This window comes from Harpegnathos saltator, unplaced genomic scaffold, assembly GCF_003227715.2.
Source record: "Harpegnathos saltator strain DR-91 unplaced genomic scaffold, Hsal_v8.6 scaffold288, whole genome shotgun sequence".
In the NCBI taxonomy this organism is placed as follows: domain Eukaryota; kingdom Metazoa; phylum Arthropoda; class Insecta; order Hymenoptera; family Formicidae; genus Harpegnathos; species Harpegnathos saltator.
In genome coordinates this window covers 14,084-40,012 of record NW_020230081.1, presented here as the reverse complement: position 1 = coordinate 40,012, position 25,929 = coordinate 14,084, and the positions used below count along the sequence as shown (strand labels likewise).

At 49.7% G+C, this 25,929-nt stretch overlaps 3 protein-coding genes across 7 annotated transcripts in view; all 3 read left to right on the top strand.

The window, feature by feature from the left end:
- LOC105181975 (uncharacterized) overlaps window positions 1-2,513 on the top strand; it is a 103,766-nt gene extending 101,253 nt beyond the window's left edge. For both annotated transcript variants that reach the window (XM_019840822.2, XM_011139076.3), the window contains 3 exons: window positions 15-262; window positions 855-1,660; window positions 1,980-2,513. In XM_019840822.2, the coding sequence (XP_019696381.2) occupies window positions 95-262; window positions 855-1,660; window positions 1,980-2,493 (1,488 nt within the window). In that variant the 5' untranslated portion in view covers window positions 15-94 and the 3' untranslated portion in view covers window positions 2,494-2,513. The remainder of the gene's footprint in view (window positions 1-14; window positions 263-854; window positions 1,661-1,979) is intronic.
- A 10,345-nt stretch (window positions 2,514-12,858) lies between these two features.
- LOC105181974 (solute carrier family 52, riboflavin transporter, member 3-A) lies at window positions 12,859-18,226 on the top strand. 3 transcript variants are annotated; one of them, XM_011139075.2, is made up of 3 exons: window positions 12,859-13,143; window positions 14,567-14,806; window positions 15,024-18,225. In XM_011139075.2, exons 2-3 carry the CDS (start codon window positions 14,595-14,597, stop codon window positions 16,105-16,107), a joined length of 1,296 nt encoding a protein of 431 aa, XP_011137377.1. In that variant the 5' UTR covers window positions 12,859-13,143; window positions 14,567-14,594; the 3' UTR covers window positions 16,108-18,225. The 3 variants fall into 3 exon arrangements, 2 of the variants coding, with proteins under 2 accessions (XP_011137377.1, XP_011137376.1); XR_002162710.2 differs by lacking the exon at window positions 12,859-13,143 and having other exon boundaries at window positions 13,614-14,806; window positions 15,024-16,590; window positions 16,745-18,225; XM_011139074.3 differs by lacking the exon at window positions 12,859-13,143 and having other exon boundaries at window positions 13,614-14,806; window positions 15,024-18,226.
- Window positions 18,227-19,325: 1,099 nt separating this feature from the next.
- Window positions 19,326-23,524, top strand: LOC105181973 (F-box/WD repeat-containing protein 9). 2 transcript variants are annotated; one of them, XM_011139073.2, is made up of 6 exons: window positions 19,326-20,683; window positions 21,108-21,267; window positions 21,894-22,036; window positions 22,120-22,349; window positions 22,436-22,961; window positions 23,190-23,524. In XM_011139073.2, exons 1-6 carry the CDS (start codon window positions 20,603-20,605, stop codon window positions 23,280-23,282), a joined length of 1,233 nt encoding a protein of 410 aa, XP_011137375.1. In that variant the 5' UTR covers window positions 19,326-20,602; the 3' UTR covers window positions 23,283-23,524. The 2 variants fall into 2 exon arrangements, with proteins under 2 accessions (XP_011137375.1, XP_025155452.1); XM_025299667.1 differs by lacking the exon at window positions 19,326-20,683 and adding an exon at window positions 20,774-20,844.
- Window positions 23,525-25,929: the final 2,405 nt, after the last annotated feature.

Below are 25,929 nucleotides of genomic sequence, written 5' to 3'. Positions count from 1 at the left end.
CCTTTGTTTCGCAGATCCTCGCAAGGCGACACCAGGACGGATCCTTCTTGTGCACCGCGGACCATCGGACTAGAGGTGCCCTCGAGATGCGGTGATGGCTTTGTTGTATAGGTTCGCGCAGCTACACGATCGCAATGGCACGCGGGTCTTCTCCTTCGTCGTCACCAGAAGCGTCGTGCGCGATCCTGAGAGGGACGTCACCAGCAAGGAACTAGTATGCGGCTTTCAGAAGTGGGCCGTCGCTTTCTCGCGCGGGGAAAAGGTAACTCGATCGGCGGATTCTTGCCAGCTGCCGAAGCGATCTCGAGCGACCGATTCCTCATCGCAGCCGCGGAGACGAGGAGAGAGCTCCTCGTCTTCGCGGCTGAGCGGGAAGCACTTCGTTGTCTCTTCTTCCCCGCGAGACTCGAAGGCACAGAGATCGTCGCTCCTCCCGAATGCTAATTCGCGTCTTTGTAGTCCGTCGGGTGCCATTGTAGCGGATACACCGCGGCGGGGTAACGTTCCGAACGTCTTGCAACGGTGGATCCTTTGAGGTGGAATCCTTTGAGTTCACCTCTTCGGGAAAGCACTTTTACGTGCACTCGCCGATTCGCGCGGCCGTGCTGTTCCCCTGAAATTACGTAACGTCAGCTTCGACTCGGTATCCTTCCGAGATTCGCGCGCGCGATCACATCCAATGGCCGACGAGCGACGAGCGAAGCTCCGATTTAAACGTGAAAAAACAATCCGACACACTCGGGGTGTCGTCGTTCGAACTCCCGCCGTTCTTTTCATCGTGCACGCATACGCGCTACAACGATCGTAGTAGGTCGCTGACGACCTAAGGCGTAAGACCAAGTTACTCTTCCAAGGTCCTGGGAGTGTACCTGGTATGGCGGGGCGCGTCGAGGAACCTCCGCGTCTACGTGGACTTCACGTTCACGCTGCTGAATCGGGAGCACTTCTCCATGAACGAGGGCTTCTCCGGCAAGCGCGTCAAGTTCACCTACGAGGCGCCGGCCCAAGGCAACCGCAACTACATCCCCGTGTCCGACCTCTACAGCCGTAACTTCGCCGACACGAACGGCGAGTTTCAGCTGGAGCTGTCGATGGCGAACGTGCGGACCGTCTACATGACCGAGGTCAGGATGTCGACGTCGGTGTTCTCCGCCGGCCAGACGAAGCCGATCAAGCTGGAGACCGACTGCTTCACCTTCGGCGGCTTCGACTGGAACCTGGTGATCTACCCGTACGCCAAGGACTCGGACGGCCGGAGCCAGGACAGCCGGGTGAGCGTCTACCTGATAAGACTGACCGGCTTCGACCACCGCTGCAGGGTGAGATACAGCGTGGCGTTGGGCGACGGTGAACGGCGGATCGACTCGGGGCAGATCGAGGACATCTCCGACGCGGAAGGCTGCGGCTTCGGCTGGAACACGAGGGTCAAGTGGTCGGACATCGCGCACAAGGGCACGCTCCGCGTGTCCCTGGAGATGCTCGAGGCGAGGACCATCTGCGAGATCACGGTGCAGGCGTTGGGTCCGCCGGTACCACCGGCGGCACCCTGTTACGACCGCGACAAGCAGGCGTGGGCGGTCCGCGCCGACCTCTACTCCGACACGGTCAGGCTGCACTTGGTCTACAAAGATATCCACAACGTGCCGAGGAATCACTTGAGGTGCGTACTCGATCTTCATCATATATCTCTTGTTCTATCGCAGTAACCCCGGCAGAGTGTGTTTATACAAAAAAGTATAAGAGTCAAGTTGTGTAAAAAGCGAGTGAGAGAATGAACGAAAGAAAAGATGGGCCGGAACGAAAGAAATCGAAAGCACTGCCGCAAGGACCTTCTTTCGTCGTTTTTGCAAAGCGCGAGGCTCCACCGCGGATTTCATTCTCCTTGCTCGCCTGTCCGCGCCTGATCGCGCGCGTGAAAGCTCGCGCTCGCGCTTCGATTAACAAGTGTGTTCTACGAGGACGATTCTATCTGCGGGCAGGTACGTCAGTTGGTCGGCATACTTGCTGAAAAGCGAGGGACCAAACGTCGTGGCGATCAGACTGCCCGGCGCACCGTTCAGCCGCTACTACGCCCAGGAGTCCGTCGACGAAGGTATCATCATGGAGACTAGCCTAGACATGAACGAAGTGAAGGATAATCACTGTCCATTCCTCACGGACAAGGGCCAGCTGAGGATCCGGCTGGAGTGGAACGAGAGCCACCTGCTCTTCCAGGCGACCTACCACAAGTACGACGACGTGTGCCGCGTACACAACCAGCAGATGCGCCGCGAGATCGCGTCGCTGCAAGCGGAGAACTACAGCCTGGAGCGGCAGCTCTTCAGCTACCAGAAGAGCCTGGCGTACGCCCAGGCGCAGCAGCAGCAGCAGCAGCAACAGCAGCAGCAGCAGCAGCAGCAGCAGCAGCAGCAGCACTCCAACCAGCAGCACCACTCGATGAGCCACCCGGCCCATCTGGAGCGCTCAGTGTCCAGCGATACCGAATACGCCTGACAAGTGGAACACGAGTTACTGTCACCGACACCGTCGGCCGGCGGCGGCGGCGGCGGCGGCGGCGGCGCCGGCGGCGCCGCCGTCGTCCTGGTTTCTTGCCAACGCCAGCCGCCGATCACGGTGCAGGAGGACGACCAGCGGGTGCACCAGAACCTGGTACGGATGATGGACCGGCGCTTGAGCAACGTGCAGCTGCAGCAACATCTCTACGACGAGCGGCATCAGCAGCGACAGCACCGGCACAGCAGCGGCAGCGGCAGCGCCAGCGCCAGCGGCATCAGCATCTCCTCGCCGCGAAGGAGCGTCGACCGCGACAGCGTCGGCTCGGACCACCGCCGCAGCATCCTGCAGCAGCCTAGGCCCAGCAACGGCGGCCTCTACGGGAGCCGCGCGTCCGCCAGCAGCAACGACCGCTACGCCGGCTACCACCTGGGTTACGTCGGCCAAGCGGCGCACAAGCGACGCAGGAGCACATTCTGGGAGACGCTCACGGGCCTGGTGTGCTCCCTGGGCGCTTTGGCCTCCAGAGCGGCCAAGATGGCCGCCAGGAGGGGCGAGCCCCTCTGAGGTCACGACGGCTGAGCTCCGAGTCGCCGCGCGGGAATGCGATCTGGAACTCTGGGCCGCACGTTCTGTCTCACGTAGTCACCGCCGCCGGTCGAGCGCTCTCGGGTTTCGGGGGAGGATATATGCATGTACACGTGCGTAACGTCGGCAGGGGGAGGGAGGAGAGGACGAAAGTTATGTAACGATCCGCGGGGTGTCGAGTAGCGATTCGTCAGCTGCCGCACGGAGACACGTGCGACGCATACACGTGTGCGAACGTATTTCTTTTGTATCTCGCGCGTCTATCTTCCACTTGTGCGCACCTCTCTCTTTCTCTCTCTCTCTCTCTCTCTCTCTCTCTCTCTCTCTCTCTCTCTCTCTCTCTCTCTCTCTCTCTCTCTCTCGCTCTCGCTCTCGCTCTCTCGTTCTCTCTCGCTCTCTCGCTCGCTCGCTCTGAGCATTGCGCTTCCTTCTGGAGATGGCATTCTGTTGTCCCATAGATTCCCGTTTAATCGCTCGTCGGGAATTTAACGGTCTGGCGGAAGCTGCCAGTCGGACGAACCCGACGCTTGGAATCAATGATCGATCAGCTGGAGGAATCCCGTTGAATTCCCGGCGGCACAGAGGCCGCGTTATGGCGGTCGCGTGCCGAGATCGCGAGAATCTCCCGCCGAAGAATGCAGCTTCGCGCACGGAAAGTGTGTCTCTTCTCTTCCGACCGACATATCGCGGGGGATGCAAAAGAATACGTGTCGCACGCACACCGTATACACCCCCTCCCCCTGAATCCCCCTGCCGTCCCGCCGCAAGGGAAACGGTCGATTTTCGATGCGGGTGAGGCGGGGGTGTTTGCGAATCGTTCCTGATTTAAGGGTTCGCCGTGTCGATTTTATGAGGCAGAACACCCCGTAGAGATATAACGCGGGAACACGACGGGCAGCGGGGGAGGAACGGGGAAAGAGGATCATCAGAGGGTGAGTCTAGGGTCGTGTTCCCCTCGACTTCACACCTACTTACACAGACACAACACTCACACGATGTACGCGCGTGTGCGCGCGCGCACACACACACACGCACAAGAGTCTACACATGAGCCACACGCGAACACGAATCTATCTACTTGTCAATTTACTAAAGAACCTATTTTCCTCTAAAGACTTTTTCACCTATTGTGTACATCGCCGTGGAATTAAGAAGAACGCGCGTTGGCATAGTCAAGCCAAGCCGAGTAACAATACTGTAATTATCGTAGTACATATATTAAACAGAACTTTAGAGTACAGTCAATGTTACATGAGCGAACAAGTGGATGAGAAAGGATCAAGGGGGAGGAAAGGAAAGGGGGGAGAGGAGAGAGAGAGAGAGAGAGAGACACAGAGAGAGGAAAAAGGAGAAAAAAAAGAAAACGGCCCTCGAAGGGGCTGCTTTGCGATGCGCATAATGCCGTCGCGCTGTGTGCGAATAAATTTCACTCGGACGCTCTAGTCGACTTCGTCCCCTCCAGATTGACCTTTTTACTACGGACATTAAGGACGTCATCGTTGCGGAACTTAGCGTTACCGTTCGAGCCGTCGCTACTCGCCGCTGCGAATATTTATTAACCAACACGTTGAGTCAGTCGCGCGCCAGTTGCGAAGCGACTTCCACCTGAGAGACTCGCGGATTAACAGAATCGGCCGAGGTCGACGCGGGAACGTCCTTCGCGAGTGCGACATTTCTCTACATTTCGCCAGTCGGTTCCTTGCACTCGCGCGCCGATGTAACCTGCGTCAGGACTCTCTTCGTTTCTTCGCGCGTCCTGTAAGATATCCCCACGCTCATTTCACGCTCTGCCGAGAAACGCGGCGTAGGACGTCGATCGGTCAACAATGCGAAAAGTGTGAAGAACGAGAGCCACGGAGCTTTCGCGGCCGCTCGTCCTGAATTCTGAAAGAGAGGACTCGCGATTCGCGGAGTCAATCCTGTCGAATTCGCCGGTCTCTCGGGCATATCGCGAACGGGAGCGAGAAATGTCACACGACGCCCAGAAGCTAATTGACGACGGCGGGCATACACGGAGAAAATATCGCGGCAAACGTTGCGTTGAAACTACATATTTTCGCGATATGTTTACACAGCTGGACCCCGCCAGGCCAACATTGTCACATGAATTATTGTAGAAGTAGCAAACACCGAGAGAACGAAACGGAACGACGAACGTTCAAGTGACTGCTACAACATCGTGCAGCAAAAAGCCACAACATTTCTTAACAAATATGCAACAATGTCGGTCGTGCTTCTGCACGGCCCAAGATTGCACAAATTTGGTTGCAGTTCCCACTGCCGCATTTTCTCCGTGTCCGCAACCTGACGAGAAAGAGAGCAAGAGAGAGAGAGAGAGAGAGAGAGGGAGAGAGACAGAGAGAGAGAAAGAGAGAGAGAGAGCGGACAGCGACGCGACGCAAATGTAGTACATCTCGAGATTTGATTTAGAGGTCCAAACGACCGGAATGGAAAGCAAAAGAAAACGACGACGACGACGACGGTGATGATGATAATGAAGAAAAAGCGACCGAGCCATCTCGCAGCGCTCTCGCGCTCTTACATATTCACGAGCACGACGCCATCAGTCAGAATAGCCGGATTACTTTCTCAAAGACGTCCTCACCGGCACGTTCCCTCATCTGCGCTCAATCGCCAAGGTTGCTGCACGTGTAAAAGAGGACTGCAGAGGGCTGAGAACTCGCGCCACCGTTCCCGTGTTTGTCACTTAATTTCCTATTCATTGCGTACTAGTTGAGAGAGAGAGAGAGAGAGAGAGAGAGAGAGAAAGAGCACCGGTGTGTCTCCACGTGACGCTGAGAGGCCGATCTCACACGCAAATAATCGACACACACGTCCAGACTGTACACTTCCGTCTCTTTTATTTATTAGACAATGTCGCACACATCCTCCGGCCTGATCAAGTCTCCGTGTCCGAAGCGAAAGTGACTCGTAGAGCAGAGCGAGATCGACAACTTTATAACCGCAATTTTCTCCCACGTTTCCATCCGTCCAGTGTCCTCGAGAGTCGTGCTCTCCGTCGGCAGAATCAACGCTTGCGCTTTTCGTTCTCTCGGGTGTCTCGCAGTTGAACTATCTAACCCGTGCTTTCATCCCGCGAGCCGCGCTCGGTTTTATCGCCGACGTATTGCTCACGACGTAAGAAAAAGAGGAGATGCTTGCTTGCTTGCTTGCTTGCTTGCGCGCGCGCGCGCGCGCGCTTTGAATGTGCACTCGAGGAAAATTTATCCGGCTCCGCGCGAACGTAAGAGAGAGATCTCTCCCTCTCCTCGGCTACCTCTGTCTCTTTGTTTGCGAATGTCATAAACTCCGGCGTGTCTCGCTAGCCGCGATTCTTCCCGAGCCGGGAAGACGGAATGCGTACGAGACGCAGGAATGCGCGCGCGAGACACACGACGAATTCGCGTCACTCAGCGCGCGTCCACGACTGTCGCATACCTGCGGTGTTCGCGTACCTGGCGCATACACGCACCGCGTGCCATGTGCGTGCAGCGAGCTCGGGCCTCTCCGCCATGGCCTCGCGCCGTGGTGTCTCTCGCTTTGTCCGGCCGCGACTGGAATTCCCCGTCTAATCTTCTCGCTTGACTCCTGAGAAATCGTGCGTTTTATTTCGACCGTCCGTTCGTTTCGCGCCCGACTGCGGAACTGCCGTGCGGAGCTCGCCTGCTGACGAAGAGAAAAGGCCTCCGCGAGAGTCTCGCCTCCTCGGCGAGCGATCCTGAGCGAAAAAGTTGCGCGCCTCGCCGTTACCGTGAATTATGAGAGGGCTGAGCGGCGTCTCGTCAGCTACAACGAGCTACAAATTGGGTTCGCGACGAGCGCGGAATCTCGCGGCTCCTCTCTCTCTCTCTCTCTCTCTCGCGCGCGCGCGCCGTGTTTCTACCGAACTTTATTCTCCGCCGTTAGAACGATGCAATAATTTCCACTTCGCCTCGCCGCGACGGTATTTCCCGCTAAGTGCGAGCGAGCGCCACGTAACTGAAATACGTAGCCGCGCGACCATGTTCATTCTCACATACATATATACATATACATGTATAATACACACACACACACACATGAGTGCATGCGATTGTGCGTGTGGGTATCTGCGACAACAACAGGTAACATTTGATCGATACAGTATCGCCACTTTGCACACCATCGAATGAGCAATATCGTCGCGAGCACACACACCTACGCACACATTTACGTACACAGCCGAAAGCTGTCCGGCGTCGTGATATGTACATGTGTGTGTGTGTGTGTGTGTGCGTGTGTGGGTGCCCTCGGGTGATCCGCGCGTCGCTCCGAAATCTCGCCCGACAGCGCGACGCCCATCAATCTTCGGCAATTCGTTCATACCGGAAGCGCCGTCGGCACTTTCGTGCCACTTCCGAAATCGCGATCGCGGCGGAAAGATGTGCTTTCAATCGACGCGCTAAAAAAACAGTCTCTCTCTCTCTCTCTCTCTCTCTCTCTTTCTCGCGTCGCACGATCCCTCGACGAGGCCGACGGCGCTCCGGCGGCGCTTTTTGCGCCGGCGACGATCAATCGGCGCATCTTCGCAAGTTTGCGCCAGGCGACGCGCGAGAGCGCAACGTGTGACATTTCCTCGCGCGCTCGAGTTCCCTCCTCGCGGAGGGGAAAGCACTCGCGATCGTAGCGAGACACGTCGCTCCGTCCTCACGAGTGTTTCATCCCCGGATCGCGCTGGCCGGTGTCTCCGAGCGTTCCGATTCCCGCGTTCCCGCGCGGCCGACACGAGCGCCTGGCATTCGCATTGTCATTCGTTTAAAACGCGCCCCGGCCGGGGGGCGGCGAAAGTCCTTTCACCTTCAACGAGGAGCATCCATCTCGCCGCGCAATCGGGATGTTTATTTCCCCGAGGTACGTCTGAGAGCCGGAGTGCTCTCGCGCGCGCGCGCGCGCGCGACAAGCTCGCATCTCGTTTCCTCTCGCTCTTTCGCTTCCTCCTTCCCCCGTGTCTCCCCCCCCCTCCCCGCTCCTCCTCCCTTCAAACCATAGACTTAAGACGAAGATCGGAGATGAGCCCTTCGACTGATACTGGCAATCGCGCTTCGACACACGATTGCACGATCGAAAGTATTTAGGGACTCCCTCGACGGGAAGAGCGCCGCGGTGTAAAACCGTCGTCGGGGGTAACATGGCGTATTATAGCGTAAAGCTCCGAAAGGACCAGGCTCTCGCAATAGTAGCTCGTAACAATGTGTGCGTGCGCGAGCGAGCGCGCGATCGGTGTATTAGTACTGCAGTCAATTTCACGTCGGGATTACGTCGGTCCTGCCTGTGTGTAGCGACAAGATTTCCTCAGCATCCTTCAGCGTGTAGGACAGTGTATTCTCGCAGGATTAAAAAAAAAAAATGCGCTCCCTCCGACCCGAAACTTTCTACTCGAACGCGCTCGTGACAGGCGTATATAGCAGCAGCTCTGACAATCGCACCTAATCTCATCGGGCTACGATGAGGATCGGATGGTCGCCCGTCCGCGCGATCCTCGGCGCGCTTCCGCTTCGACGCGCTTCGGGGATATGGACCAGGGTGGGACTTGGAACCGTAGTCAGGGAAGAGAGAGAGAGAGGGGGGAGAGGAAAGTCGAATCGACCACGAGCGTCGACCTGGACGGGGGAAGATCGGCGACGTTAATGAGCGAGGATCGACGAAGTTCTCTCTGGAAGTTCTTTCTTCCGGAAGGGGACGGAGTTTTCCGGCTCGTAGAGCCGAGTTTCATTCGTCAGAAGCAGAAATTGTGTTTGCTCCGAGCGGAGCGGTGCGTCTGCCTCGTTCATCCTCGCGCGCATTCGGCCGATCTTCTTTCTTCTCCGTGACGGAAGACGGTGGAACTTCCGGCGCTCTCGGAACCGCATTTGGTCACCCGAGGAGCGAAAATTCTGCTTCACCCTCGCGAGCGAGCGGGATTTCGATTTCGATTTCGACATTATGTCGGATGAAGAGTCGATCGTAGACGCGAAAGTCGGAAAGGCGAACGATCGTTGGAAGAAATCGCGCGCGCGGGAATTTCAGCGGGGATCTGCCCGCTCTTCTTTTCTTCCACCTCTTTTATTCCATTCTTCTGCCGTCGCGGCGTTCAACACTGTGCTCGTATCGTGCGCTCCGACGCTCCGATATCGCGATCCTAAATTTGAAAAATTTCGATGGTACTCGTCGGTGGTTTATCAAGCCGCTTATCTCTCATCGCGTTTGCGCTCGGCGATAACTATCGCGCCAACTCCGATGCTGTCATTGACCGTGAGAGCAGCGAGTTTCGTTAATAATCCCCGCGAGATACCTTGCAAAAGCAGAATCACAGCGGAAGACTTGGCCGGGGAGACACGTAGCGAAGAGTGGACGATCGCGAACGATAAGCGGTCCTCGGCATACTCGCTGCGTGCAGAGAAATACCGAGACGGAGACTTCTATGTAAAATTCCTCGCGCAGCTGCCACGCTTCGACAATCCAGTCGATTAATTTCCTTTTCGCGAGAACCGCGTTGCTGGGAGGGATGGGGAGGAGGGGGGAGAGCAGCGCGAGCTGCTTCGTTCTTACGTAACGCGAGATTTAAGAGCGAGGAGCGAGAGAACGAACGTTCGGCCGATTCGAAGCGATAAACTCGAATCGAGAGGAAAAGCGCCTCGGAGAAAGATCCAGCCGTCTCTCAGTTCACGCAATTGTTCGCAGAGTTCCCAGAGTCACGAATTCGTTCGGTCACGAATCATTAAAAAAAGAGAACTCACTAACGAGCAAACCTGCTCCGGAGTGTCCCACTCCGATTCTGATGAAATTTTGCATGCGTACGGAGCATCGGAAAATATTAGACGTGTATTCTTTTATATCGGCCCATAAAGCGTTTTTAGGGTAGAAACCTAAACCTCTAAAATCAGTCAGTTGTTTCGCTTTCTTGTCCTATATAAAGATGCTCAATATCACGAAATGTTTGAGAAAATAATGTTTCCGGAGGAACACATCAGTTGCTTTTATGTCACCAAATCCGAATTCACCAGAAAATTTGAGACTTTCAATATGGCGGATCGATATTTGAAGAATATCATGATTCTGTCGTAATTGGCATACATTTGTTAATTTTCTGCGATTTACATATCTCAAGGTCTTCAGAGTAAGAAGCAAATCTAGAATCAGATTTTGAAACTCAAAATGTCGGATTCATCATGGCGGATGAAAATTTGAAGACATTTCTCCATCAATTTTTGGAATCGGTGTATGATTTGGTATGTGGCTTCTCTAGGCTGATGATAACGAGTAAATGAGACGGATGTTTTGCCCAAATAATGAAGATATGTGGACCTATTCGGCTAATGAGTATACATGTGAAGTATATATTATTAAATACAGTTTCCCAAATTTGATTATGTATTACAGTTTTTAATTCTGAAGACCTTGAGATACACGATTCATGAGAAATTAATAAATGTACACGAACTTTCGAAAAATATGATGTTCTTCAAATATCGATCCGCCATTTTGAACGTCTCAAACTTTCTGGTGAATTCGGATTTGGTGACATAAAAACAGCTGACGTGTCCCTCTGGAAACATTATTTTCTCAAACATTTCTTGACATTGAGCATTTATGTACAGGACGAGAAAGCAAAAAAGTTGACATTTTAATGGTAATTTCTACCCTTAAAACGCTTTATGGGCCGATATAAAAAAAAAATACGTATCTAATACTTCTCGATGCTCTATACGCATGCAAAATTTCATCAAAATCGGAATGGGACACTCGGGTAGGTAGGTTTACTCGTAAGAAAGGAATTCCGTCGAGCGGCATTTCAACGGGAAATGCCGAGCGACATGATCGACCCCGGCGATTAATCGCAATTGTGCCTCGCGATCGCGACTGCATTATTCGGCGACTCGTTCGACGAGTCGGGCGAAGCGAGCCGGGAGAAGCGGAAGCAGAAGCGGAAGAGGCGGAAGAGGCGGTGCGCGCCGGCGGACGACCATGCGCGCAGAAAATAATAGGAACATTCTAGGAATATGTACTCGTATTACGACACGCACGGTCGCGCTTTCTTAGCTCGTACGTACGACAAATCGAACCGCGATCGATCCCTCGTTCGTTTCCACACACACACACACACACACACACACACGCGCGCGCGCGTGCGTGCGTTTCACTCCAACACACTCATCCGTCGCGCTCGTTTACTCGCTGATACGGTATTCGTTCGATATTTACAGGTATATACGCATACATCTATACATATATATATATATGATGACTTCTCTCGATGTGTACATCGTCGTTTCCCGCGCCATTGTGTCGCAGCCGGTCCCCAGCAATCTCGGAATTTTGCAACTCGAGCGACGATTATACGAGAGCTTCCGTGACAGCGCCGCAAGGTCGCTCGCGGTGGTCGCGCAGCGATCCCGCGCGGCGGTACTTTTCCGCGGGCTTTCCGCGTCTGCGGATGGCCGCGAGAGCGGCCCTTTCCAGGCCCGGCGAGAGGATCGACCACCGCGCGATCGATCCGACCATCGCGCGCGCGCGCGCGCGCGCGCGCGCCGGAGTTTTGAACCGCGAATTTGGCGAACGATCCAACTCTGACGGCAAATCGGCTAACCAAGGTAACCAACGTGCAGCGCACGAGATCGCGAATAGAATACGATTAAACGAGCCATGTGTATATATATGCATATACAATATATATGATATACGACACTTCGTACGTATATTTGTATACTACATGTACATATATTTGATAATAATGAGAGAGCGTACAGTACATAGAATACTCAATCGCCCCAAACGGAGGAAGAAACGTTGACGAATGGACTTTGCGAGAGAGGCGAGTGAGCGAGAGGGGAGAGAGAGGGGGGAGTGAAAGAGAAGAGAGAGAGAGAGGGAGGGAGGGAGGGAGAGGGAGAGGGAGGGAGAGAGAGAGAGAGAGAGAGAGAGTGCAACGCGGTTTTCCTTTTCTTCTTTTCCGTGAAATGCCGCGATAAGAGTTTCGCCGATTGTTTATGCATACTTATCGTCCGGAGGTAAAAAATGATGGGAGGACAAAAAAAATGAAACGAGAAAACAGGCAACGATACTATGGCGCAACCACGAAGAAGCTTATGTCAGGTATAATTCGGCGTTTCCTTTTTCCGCCTGTCATCCAACGGGGACTCCGTTTAAATTAATGTTATATATCCGTACAACTCTTTCTCGAGCACAATGCAAGAGCACGTTTTCTGCGAGAAACTTCTTTTTTCATCCGTGTGATTCTACTCCAAATGAATAAAAGAAAAAAAAAAAAGCAAAAACAAGAAAACTAACAATGCGAACGCAACAACAACAACAACAATAACAACATAAAAACACTCAAGAGTTTTGAGACAAATACTAATGTACTTAAACCATCTGTGAGTCTGCCTCGTCTTTTATAAAGTTCTTGCTATATTCAATCTGTTGTATTCAATTGGCCCTATCGCATATCCACGTAATCCTCTCCGCCGATATCAACGCTGATAAATCACTGTCCAGCTCTCGACGAGAAAGAAAGAGAGAGAGAGAGAGAGAGTACAATTGCAACAGAACGAAAATGTCTCTCAAGTTATCGCGCCGACAATATCGTCAGCGCTCAATACCGATTCTTCTCGACCTTCCCGGACTTCCTCGTCATTCGTCCGTCCGCCGCAACGGCGATTAAAAGATCCCGCAGGACTAAACGTTACACCGGAACGCCCGGAAAAGAGAATTCAATGTAGCAACGCTACGACGCCGTGAGAAATAAGAGTAAAACGGATTATTTTACCACGTTCCTCTTCTCTCCCCGAATATCCAAAATCGTGCCAAAATCGCCTTTCACGAACGCGCAGTTGTACTTTTCTGCGGAGCCGGCGATTCGTTCAAGATAAACGCGCAGGCTTCGCAAAATTCCTTCCGTTGAAGCCATAGTCATTTATCATCCCCCGGCGTGCTCAACAGGTACCTTTGGTGGGGACATCCCTTCCTAACTTCCCAAAGCCGTCACTGCTGATACCCGCGGCCGGCCGCGGATCCGAGGTCATTCGAGGCCTCACGATCGCGGGACACGTCGCTCTGTCACGTCAGGTACGTTCCAGTGATCGTGTAAATTTACAAATCCATGTCCGTCCGCCGAGAAAAAACCAGCGAGTCCCTTCGAGCGCGATTTCAAGGATGCGCAGTGACGCCGCACTGTTATCACACTGACGCAACTGTGCGATCTATCGAATCGTGAACGATAAGCTCTCATTAAACTTTTTCGTTCGATTGCACTCGATTGCATCGACTCGTGACTGCTGCTCGGCTGCGCGCTCGGAGGAGCGCGCTGTAAAGACCGTATCACACTAGCGATTGCGATTGCGATTGCGATTGCGATTGCGATTCCGATTCTTCCTCGACCAATCGGAAAGCCATCAGAAAGTCAGCCGAACGACAGTCGTGAGTCGCCGCTTTCTGACCGGTCGAGGAAGGAATCGCAATCGCAATCGCAGCCGCAGCCGCAGTCGCGAGTTGCTAGTGTGATACGGTCTTTAGGCGCGCAGACGCGTCGCTCTATCCTTGTTTATTCAACGAGTGACGAGGATGGAGCGACGCGTCAGCGCTGGCAGCGCGTGCTGCTCGAACGCGCACCTTTCAATCCCTGATCATTCGCGAGAGAATGATGTCGATGACAATGCGTTCATGGCACTTTGATTGGTCTTCGTGGAACTGTTAATGAGCGCCAATGTAGCGTTCTTGTTTCCCGTCCCGGCGAAGAACGCGGACGGGAACGTTTCCGTTGGCTCGCGAGGAATTGCTTGACGATGAATAAACGCGAACCGCGAGTGTCGTCCCGTCGGGAATTATTATAGCCGAGTCGACGAGCAATTAGGGATGACTCATCATCGCGGCGAGCAATTTAAATAACGTCTCTCGATAAACAAGATCTCAAAGAGCATCGCCGCCGACGCGAGGTCGAACCTTCTCGTCATTCGTATCGATTGTCGCTATCGCTCAGCTGATTACGCGACATACACTTGCGAGGTCGTCGTGGCTGCGTTCCGATATTCACTGCCAGCACTGAAGATCTATAGTATACGTGACACAAACTATGTATTCTCAGTATTGGCGGTGAACATCGAAAGGCAGCTCGTCTCGTATAAGTGTTACCATGGGCCGCCCGTTACACGCGCGTATAGGTTATGTTCGCGACCTGGTTCTCGGTGAGAAGGACGGAGCGAGGCGACTGTCATATTACGGACCTCGATGACCATCCGTAACGTCTTCGTGTCACGACCGTTATCTCGATTGTTGTTATATCCGTTCACTTGATTATAATAGCTTAATTTCGTAACAGTATGTGCGATAACATTCGTTGCTCCTATTGTGGCCGCGCTCGTAACGTATCCCAATGGGGGCAAGGTGTGAGTGTGTGTGAAAGACTCTGAGCTGAGAGTCGAGGAAGACCGATGAGTGGCTTCGTGATCAATGACACGAACCGCAGTTATCACGCATACGGCACTATTGAAAGGTACCAACGTCCTGAGGAGAGACGCAACATGCTGACCCAACAATTAAGTAACCGGAGGCTGTTGGTCGACTTCCTCGCGCTAATGTTCGGCCTGGGTGCTTGGATCGGCGTGAACGGCATCTACGTACAACTGCCTCTCATAGTGCACACTGCCCCGGAAGGATGGAGTCTGCCCGCACATATGGTCATGCTGGTGCAGATAGCAAACTTGGGACCGATATTGTATACCTTGTACATAAGGTATGTCTTATGTAACTTACAGTGTGTGATGGAGACCTGGGCAAGCGTGTCTCAGAGACTATGTATGTCTGAAGACATCTGAAAGAAATTGAAATATTGATTATTGGCTACTCGATGATGACATCTTACTTTTTTATTAGATGTGTCCTTTGAGATGTGTCCTTCAGACATGTGTGACTATTATTAGGCAGGTATTAACAGAAACCATCTGTTGCAGATACTCAGCTTGGGTGTGCGACAAATACATCATCTACGTGCTGCTGGCTGCTGCATCGTGCGCCACGATTGCTTTGAGTTTCCTATATGGTTATACCTCGAACGTGTTTGGTAACAACCACTCAACCGCCCTGCTGTCACTGATGTTCATAACAGCCCTGGTCGGATGCACGAGCTCTGTGCTCTTCATGCCATACATGAGGAACTATCGTGAGATTTACCTGGTGTCTTACCTGGTCGGAGAAGGACTGAGCGGATTCGTGCCGAGCGCGGTCGCGCTGATTCAAGGCGTGGGCCACAATCCGCGGTGCATCAATGTCACTAAATCAGGCTCCGACCATCTGGAGTTTATAGTTGCTCCGTCCGACCCGCGATTCTCATCCCAGATCTTCTTCGTCTTCGTCGGTACTCTCCTGTGTCTGAGCTTCCTCTCGTTCTTGGGCCTGAACGTGCTGCCTGTTGCGATCGGCGAGAGGGTGAAGCTTCCGAGCAGTATGGAGACCTTGCCGACCGACACGACGGCACCGCCGAGCTACAAGACTAATTCCGGCTGGAAGATGCCGAAGGACGTGTACTATTACTTACTAGTTATGATGGCTATGGTCTGCTTCCTCGGGAACGGCACTTTACCGAGCATACAGTCGTACTCGTGTCTACCATACGGCAGCGTCGCTTATCACCTGACAGTCACGCTCGCCGCCATAGCTGGCCCGTTGGCCATGAGCTTGGGTTTCTTCATCAAAACACCGGCGGTCAACCTGCTCAGTATTTTCATGGCGGTTGTCCTGGTGCTGTCGGGCTTCATCTGTTACTTGGCCGCGAAGTCGCCCCATCCTCCTTTACAAAATTCATGGCTGGGCGAGCTAATGGTGGTCGTTCTGTGGATAATCGTGTGCGGCCTGATAGGATTCATCAAGATGGGCATCACGACGTTGTACAGGCCCGACCCTGGGAGAGGTCTTTATTATACCGGCGTCGCGACGCAAATCGGATCCTTGATAGGCGCGATCACCACGTTCGTTCTGGTCAATCACGCCAAGGTATTCAAGTCTTACTCTCCATGTGACAATCTCACGGCGAATTAACGTTTCTTGTACTTAGTCGTAGTCATAGTCCATTCGCACTGATAACGTCGTTGGGAAGCACCTCAAAAACGTCATGCTCAGCGATAAGCTGTTCTAGCGACTAGCCGTTTGATAATACGCTCTAGTTCCTACTATCAAAATTCCTCGTGTTTATAGCGGTAAAGTGTGTCACTTTGTACTCCTCACCTTTATTCTTAGCAGTATAGAAAAACATTAGCCGTAGTCCATCAGATTGCTGATTCCTTTTAGTTCGAGAAATAGGGAACTATTTATCATATTTTTTATTAACGTTTCATGCCAATCCCCCCACAGGACAAAGGATATAATGATGCACTTTTTTATTAATCTCTCGCATCGTGTTACGCAGATTCGAAACATTAATATACGTGTCAAGCGTTGCTTTGAAACTTTGAATTATGTCTCTAGCAATCTCGATCGTAGAACCGCCGCGTTTTGATCGCTCATGTAGAAGTCGCGACACCGGTCAGAGGTAGTCAGCCGAGAATTTCCACGAAACAATCTCGACCTGTTGTTGCACAAAGGACGAACGAAACACTTTGTACTGTACTCTCGCGAACTTGGTCTGCCGTAATATATATGTGTGTGTGAATAATTATATGAACACACATTCACACAGGCAACCCGCGTGAAATCTGCCTTTCGCGGCCTCGTGGGTCGTTAGGTTAGTCTTACGTGCAGAAATATCAGTCTTCTCTCACGATCGCGTAGACGTTCGACTTTACGCGGCGAGATTTGATCTAGCGGATTAGGAAGCGGTCGGTAAAAGGAGCTGTACTTCTTTTCTTTTCTCAACTCGTCCAGACCAGCAAGCCGCTTTACGGCTCTCCCGACGCTGCTCTGAACGACCCCGTGCATGGAAACTTATCACTTGAACTTGACACACTGTATCTGTGATATTTTTCGAATACTTCAGCATCACGAAAACGTCAGTATTGATGCGAGCGGTGGCTCGACCGATGCGATCAAAGCGCTGATGACGATTGTTTCGTAATTATCGCGCGATCAGCCGCCGTAGCCAGATCGTAGTTATCAGGTCAAGTTATTATGATCGATAATAATACAGATGAGGGAGAACCCGCCAAGTAAGCAGCACTTTGAGCGCGTCGGAAGTAGCGGTGCGGTCATCCATCTTTCCGCGATCTCTCATTCAGCTTACAATGCGTAACCGCACTTGAATCGACACCGATGGAGCGTTCGTCGAAAATACGCCGCTACTCGTCTGAATGTCTCGCTTCGGAAGATTAAAAAGCAATCGCGTACAATGACGAAATCTCCGTGAATACACGGCGATGGCGCGACTACGTCTTCCTCTCAGCAGGTCACGCGAGCTTAACGAATTGTCTGCTTTAGGCTTATCGATAACGCGCAAGCTCTCCATCTTTACGACGGAATGAGCCAATTTCTTGATGAGAGACACCATTTTATGATTCCACCGTTTATTTCCGGTGTCGCTGTTCATTGTCGCTCCGGATGGTTGCTTCAGCTCCGTTGACGTTTCACCTTGATGACGCTTCCATCGCGTTCTATTTCGTCAGGGAGGATTTAAGAGGCGCGCCAGCAGAGCAGAGGTAGTAACGTTGATATAAAGTGTCGGGGAGCGCACAGAATGCTCCGTCACTTTTAATCCCGATGTAATTAAGTTAGTTTGGCGCGTTCGACTTGAGGAATTTTCAGGCGAATGTTCGCAAATTCTTAACGGATGAACGAAAGTCTAGTGGTATACGGTAAACGAAAGAAAAAAATGTACTTCAAGGAGATGAGGTGTGTGTCTTTAGAAGAAGAGTAGAAAAATGTAGATCACCGAGGTATTAGCTTCAATTAAGCTGAAAAGACATGCGTATATATATTTTCCACCTAATAAATTGAGGAGATATATGTATATCTGAATCTATAGAACGGAAGAATATATTTTATACAAACAGTATCGGTGTACGTGATGTAGCTTACATGCTTTTCTCGTTACCAGGTCTGTAAATATGAAACCGGAATTTGCCCATAGATGGCCCTAGCTGCCAATGTATTGCCAATAGTTACCGTCAAACCGCGTCATTGGCGCCATTTCCATTTGTTGACATCTGACAAAGATTTTCAACTCGCAACAATAGTTTCATACAACAGCATAGTTTGTAATAGCGTTGAACATGTCGAATTTTGTGCCTGGAAGCTACGATTTTTGCGGACAGCATTGATTTTCTGTTACCATTTGAAGGAAACTGCTGCAGAATCGCATCGAACGCTTGTCGAAGCTTACGGTGAGCACGCTCTTGGTAAATCACAGTGCTTTGAGTGGTTTGAACAATTCAAACGTGGCGATTTTGACGTGAGAAACGAGGAACGTGGAAGACCACCGAAAAAGTTTGAAGACAGCGAATTGCAAGCATTGTTGGATGAGGATGACGCTCAAACGCAACAACAACTCGCGGATCAATTTGATGTGACGCGAGAAGCCGTCTCCGTTACGTTTGAAAGCCATGGGAAAGATCCAGAAGATGGGAAAATGGATTCCACATGAACTGAATGAAAGACAGCAGGAAAACCGAAAAACCACTTGCGAAATGCTGCTCGCCAGGTACAAAAGAAAGTCATTTCTCCATCGAATTGTGACTGGCGATGGAAAGTGGATATATTTTGAGAATCCTAAGCGTAAAAGATCACGGGTAAGCCCAGGCGAACCATCGACATCGACTGCAAGACCAAATCGCTATGGACGGAAGACAATGCTCTGTATTTGGTGGGATCAGAAGGGTGTGATCTGTTATGAGCTGCTAAAACCTGGCGAAACCGTTATTACCGAACACTACCGACAACAAATGGTCGATTTGAATCAAGCTTTCCGTGAGAAACGACCAGAATATCAAAAAAGGCAACACAAAGTGATTTTGCTTCATGATAATGCACCATCACACACAGCAAAACTGGTGAAGGAAACGATTGAGGCGTTTAGTTGGGAAATACTTTCGCACGCGGCTTACTCATCAGACTTGGCTCCGATTACTACTTATTTGCATCGATGGGACACGCACTTGCCGAGCAGCGCTTCACTTCTTACGAAAATGTACGAAAATGGCTCGATGACTGGTTTGCCTCAAAAGAGCAACAGTCTTTTTTGGCGTGGCATCCACAAATTGTCAGACAGGTGGGAAAAATGTATAGCTAGCGATGGGCAATACTTCGAATAAAATATTGTTTATCATTTTCATACAATAAACGTGTATTTTCTATAGAAAAATTCCGGTTTCATATATTTACATACCTGGTAATTGCGATGAGATACTTCAGCAATTTAACTGATTAAGCAAGTCGAGAAATGTCGCACACTTTTACAATGTACATGTGCATTTAGAAATTGTAGGTATGTATGTAGGTACCTAATGGCAGATAAGAAAAAAGATATTCTAATGAGTATGTTTCTAATTTTTATATAGGTTTATACGAAGAAACGAATATTGTTACTTAATGAATAAAAGCGGATATGTACAATTGTATCATAAATATTCTAATATAATTAATTGTGAGATAGAGTAAACTGTCAGGAGGGAAGAAAAGTATATTTTTAACGTAGATATATTTTTATTACTTATATAAATCGCGCAATAAATTCTTGGCATATTTATTATTATTGCTTAACGTTGAAATCATTTTAACAAATACACCCAGAGCGTAACAACTGTTATTTTCGAATAAAATAGTTTACGTAATCTTGTGGATTTTATTTACACCGTCGGAACCATTCTCAGCCGCAACGCGCAACGTTTCAGCAGTCCGGCGATCCACTGTGTCAAGTTTCATAAATATTCCCGCGAAGGTCAAAACATCTTTAGCGCCACCATCGAAACACTTTGCCAGTCGCTCGAAGTGACAGTTCACAATCGAAGCGGTGCCACACCGAGAGCTACGCTTCTTCGCGCGCATGCGCCTTCGCAGTGCGATCGCAATGAAGTATCAAATTGCCACGGAAGAGGGATGCCTGTAGGCCCTCAGTTTAGTCTCGGTTAAAACACGCGAATTGTTTCGCACGCCTGTATGCTTGTCTCCTCGCGACTCCCTTTGGGAGACATCTCTACTTGTATTTCAGCAAGCAACGTCAATAAATCAATATTTACCGATTCGTCTTGGTGCTCGCTTATCCGCCTACCTAACCTTATCCGGCCTGACAATTGTCAAAGTGTCCGCGGCAGGACGCACATGCAGCGCGTACGTCGCTGGTTTCTCGCTATCGCTGTCGTGCACGCACGAGAGAAAAAGCGTCTCTGCTGACAGACTGAACTGTATAAGGCGCTCGGCGGTGTGTGATACCCGTCGCCGTTTAATAAATACGACCCGATCGCGACGCGGGATAAAATCCGTGGTGTTGTGACGCGCGCTAGTACAGCAGCACACGGCGGCTTGCGTTTCGTCGGTTCCTGCGGCGTCAGCTTCGAGCAGATCGAATGAGAATTATCAGATTCGACGATCGTGCACCGTGCGAGGAAAAATGTGCGACAAGAACAACGCGAGCTGCGCGCGCGACGGCAAAACGGATGCACGAGTGTCACTGTTGGATCTCCCGATCGAGGTTTGCCTTGAGAAACAACGATCCTATTTTGTCGCGCACGTATACACACACACACACACACACACATACACACACACACCACACAGGCGCGCGCGCCAAGTGCATCCTTTTGTCGATGCTGTCATTTCGTCCCGTTAGTCGCTTGTCGGTGCAATTAAAGTGTCAGTGAACGGTGATCGTCTCTCTTTGTCTCTCCTCTCTCTCTCTCTCTCTCTCTCTCTCTCTCTCTCTCTCTCTCTCTCTCTCTCTCTCTCTCTCTCTCTCTCTCTCTCTCTCTCTCTCTCTCTCTCTCTCTCTCCCTCCCTCCCTCCCTCTTGCCCCCTCACGTCTCTCGTGTTTATTTTACTTGTGTATGTGTGTATACGTGTGTGTATGTGAACCTATGTTTACTGTGTGTGACTTATTTACACGCGCTGCCTTTCAGATATTCCTGCATATATGCTCCTTCTTAGAGGCGTCGACTTTAGCATACACTTTGAGCCCAGTATGCAAACAGTTCTACCTGATTTTAAGGGATGACTCATTGTGGAAGGCGCGAGTTAACCGTATGTGGACGGATGCTAGCTACCCGGTCCTGCGTCTCGGTTAGCTCAAATTGATAGCACCTTACACGCCTTGCACGCGATCACTCATTTTGTAAATAAGTCTCAAACACCGCCTTATTACTACTACTACTACTACTGCTACTACTACTACTACTGCTACTACTACTACTACTACTACTACTACTACTACTACTACTACTACTACTACTACTACTACTACTACTCCTCTGCGTCAGCGCTGTTCAAACTTTGCGTACGCCAATGTAAGCTGAGACAATTGCTTTCCATGTAATAAGTTAAAACAACGGGGGGGGGGGATTCTGCTCGATTATTTCATATTTATTCAAGAAGAAATTAGTACTGCAAATATATATCGTTGGGAAAGACATCGTAAGATACAGAATGTGTTTGAGCAGCTCTGTTATATTATTGCAATAATTGAATATAAGCTTGAATCTTTGTAATATTTATAACTGTCTCTCAATCAAATATTTAATCTTAATTCTGTGCTCTTGTACAACTGGTAAAGTACTTAGAGTTAATTAGAGTCATAACGTAGCAAATCTCTTCCATGAGCATTTTATTTGAGTTGTAAATATATATATATATCCTGAATATTCTCTCTGCTTTGCCTTGTTCAAGAAAAAGGTTCTGTGCAATTTCAGCAAAGGACAACAATTTGTTTTGGAGACTGGCATGCGTTGCACTCGAAAAACAGATGAAATTATGGAGACATCAAGATTCTATGGAAAAACTGTTGCTCACAGATGTACAGTACAGTACTATAGATGCTCTGTTGTTGATGCACGTAGGTAGTAAACATTGTTCAAATATCTAGCTTCTTTTATAGAAACTTTTATAGAAACAATAATGTCATTCCGCAATATGCAGGGTGGAACAACCTGTATATCCGGTGCAAGGGATCGCTCCCTAGTTTATTGGAAACTTCCCACGCAGGAGTACGAAAGTGAGAAGGCTGCTTGCATAGAACAAGCGCATAATGGATGGATCTGGGACCTGACGGCGATAGACAACACCATTTACAGTTGCAGTTGGGACCACACTATCAAGTCGTGGTTGCTCACCAACACTGGCCTCGTTCATCTCAAGACTTACGAGACGTATGCAACAAGCAGTTTTATTATTGGAAAAGACAGTGCGAGTGAGACCTCCAATCCTAGAAAATAATCCTTTGCACAATTTTCAGGGGAGGTTCGGATGCGCTGCTGTGTGTATCATCTTGCGCAGAGCAGGAGGTCTTTGCCGCCGGTTCGTACAGCAGCACCGTGTTCGTGTTCGACTCGAGATCGGGACACAAGCCGATCGTGGAGTATCATCCGCATTCCAGGGCGGTGATTAAGCTGGCCATGAATTCGTCGTACATCTTGTCCGCCAGCGAAGACAAGAAAGTCACTATTTGGGATCAGAGAGCAAGGCAGATGCTCAGATGCGTCAATATCTCGAAGAACGCGTTCCCCATGTGCATGAGCATGCACCGAGATTGGGTTTACGTCGGCGACAGCGCCGCGGAATTGCACGTGCTGAATCCGAAGAAAGACTTTGCAATAGCCAAATCGTACGTCACCGGACACAAGAAAGGGATCACAGGAGTGCATCAGACGCGCGGGTGTCTGATAACGAGTTCGACCGACGGAACGGTCAGAATTTCGAGCCCCACGGATCCTCCGAAGTGTCTCGCTACGTTGACTTTTCGCTTCGGAGAAGTCGCCAGTGTGAGTATATCTCCCTGTAAGGTGAAATTCAGAAGTTAGTTTATTATTTTTCATCAAATTTCTTACAACCAGTTCTCTTTAGTTCTCGACAAATGTCAGTTTGATCCTGGAACCTTATTTCTATGCAAACATGGAAAGGAAACGAACGTGCAGTTTTTGGAATAATAATAATAAAATAAATAATAATAATAATAAAAATATTCTCTCGTACCGTTTGTTTTTTACTAGATGGACTACTTGAATAGCGTTCTTGCGATATCCGGTACGGACGGGATCGAGATATGGCGGCCGAAATCGATGTGTTCAAACCAAGATCAATAAGCAGAGAATTTCTATAGATACTTACATTGCTTTGATACATAATATATTTTTAGTCTTTATCATATTACACACACACACACACACACACACATACATACACACACACACACACACACACACACACACCGCACAATGCGCGCTGCTCTAATGTATAATATAATTTGTGTCGTTTCGAAATTATAAATAGCTATCACTTTGTTGATAATTCGTATCATAATTTAATAAAGGCTTCACTAACACTCCAACTGTGTTCTATCGTAGTTCATGAATTACTCTTGTAATTTTAGACGGCCACACAAATAATGTGGCAACATCCTTTAATCTCTTTCCTGCAACACCTTTTTCGACACGGCTTTGCTATAACTGTATAATGAGATCAGAGCTAGAAATAATTGAAGTATTTCCTTTTACATAGCTGAAAACTGATTTTAGTCGAAATGCGAACCATAACTCATCATCAGTCCTCATAAAATCAGTTCGAGACTAAACCAGGCGTTTTTGGGTAACTTTCAAAATTGCATTCGATAGTACTCGTCGAACTACGTAAGATGGGATCATTCTTGATCTTCTTTCTTCACCACAGAAAATAGAGTTATTGTAAAACTGAACAGCAATTATTTTGAGACACTTCCGGTAAAGGAAGAAATTCGAGGTTGGCGCTGTATTATGCATTTGTATTATGTAATTCAACGAGTATTAGCGAATGCAACTCTAGAAATTCACAAAAACTCGGCTAAACATTATAAAGGCCGATAAATTGTGATTCGAATCTCGGCTGAAAAGACGGTTTTAGTTAAAATTTAAGGCACAATTTACCGCTCTCTATCAAATTTAGCCGCAACTTGCGCCACAACTGAATACTTTCCAGCAATTACATTAATTAACACGTTGGTTGAAAAAGGTACTATATTTTTTAGTACAAAGCTCGTCTCTTTTTTAATAAGTCTCTTATAATTAATGAGCCGGAAAGATTAAAATCTACTACCAAAAGGTTCGAATTAATCGATTTATCGATGATACGAAAGATCGATACCTCTAATTAGTTGTTTTCCGAGCGAATTATCTTCTTGAACATCGTCCATCTCTGGTGTCACGTGAACGTACGAAAGACGTGACGCCATTTCAAGTGGTCTTTCGTTACGTACGTTTTTCGCAAGTTGCAAGTAGCGTCGCGCTAGCGAGCGGTTGTTGCGGCCGAATCGAGTCGAGAATTACCGCGCACTCATTTCGACCGGCGATTACGCATTGTCAACGCGCCATTGCTCGCACACGCGCTCGCTTCGTTTCACTTCGCGGCGTGTTCGGAGCGACTCGTCGTGGCCGACGCCGAAGAGGTTAGCAGCGGACGATGGCGCCAAGTTCGTATCGATAATGCGACGTCATCCGACGATCCTTCTGCGAATCGGCGGGACGCGCGTTCGACGAGATTCCCCGAGTCATCGGCGAGGGCCAAAGTGCAGCGAGAGATAACGACTCGTCGACAGGCGGCAACGGAGCTTCTGCTGGCGAAGGCGTCGTTTCGGCGGCATAACGGTGAGTCGAGTATTCCGTATTTACACGGAGTTGAGAGCCGAGATGGATTGAGCGAGCAAGGGAAAAAGTGACAGTGGATGATAAAAATGGAAGGTTTGCTGATGCTGATGCATGTAACGTAGAGATCGAAACCTCATGTTTTCCTTCCTCAACAATACGCGAGAAAATGGATCGGAACGGCGGTAAGGAACATCACGGGGTTCCCCGCATGAAATGTACGAGAAGCCGCTGCTATAAATGTTCTCGACTCGGCTGTTTATTCGCGCGCGCGCGCGAAACCAGGAATCAATCTCGACGTCCGTTTATTGTACGTGTTTGACCAACGTATGACAAGTGACGTATCATGCACTTAAGCCCGTGTCACACTACGGATTGAAGATCAAGGATTGCGGATTGAAGATTAGATTTCGACAAATCAACAAACTCCGGTTTTAATTTGCTGTATTCCGATTGGTCAAATTTCAATCTTCAATCCGTAGTGTGACACGGGCTTTACACGATCAAACATTTGCCATCGCGGATTATAAAGACGGAGAGGGGGGGGGGAGGAGGAACGTGGAGGAGGAAGACGCGCGAATATCCGTCGGAATGCGACAGAAGCGTGTGCCTGAAAATACACAGAGAATAACATAATCTTGTGCGAGGCGTTATATTTTTTTCAAGTTTTTTTAAAGTAATATATATACGTAGATATATGTATATATATATCGATATAGTTATAATATTACATGTCTATTTATACACATGTTGTTACAAGTTCGAGACGAGTTTCATGCGATAATTCTTCAGATCTTTCTGCGATAACTGTTTGTAATAAGACGTAGGAGTTTCTAGCGATAGAGTTGCCGACTTTTGCGTTCAAGATCTCCGCCGTGCGTTCGACGCGTTATTCTCGCGACTATGTTTTTTTCTTTTCTCTTCTTTTCTCGCTTCTTTTTCACGTAGCATAAATAAGAATACTGATCCTTCTTTTTCCGGATACAAAGGCCGATTCGCGCGGGCCACGTCGGTGGGCGCGTGAGCTCGAGTTCGAGTACCGGGCTGGCTTCGGAGTAAACGAGAAGTTAGGACTTCGGAGTGTGTTGTGTCGCAGTCAGACGCAACGACGTTTTGC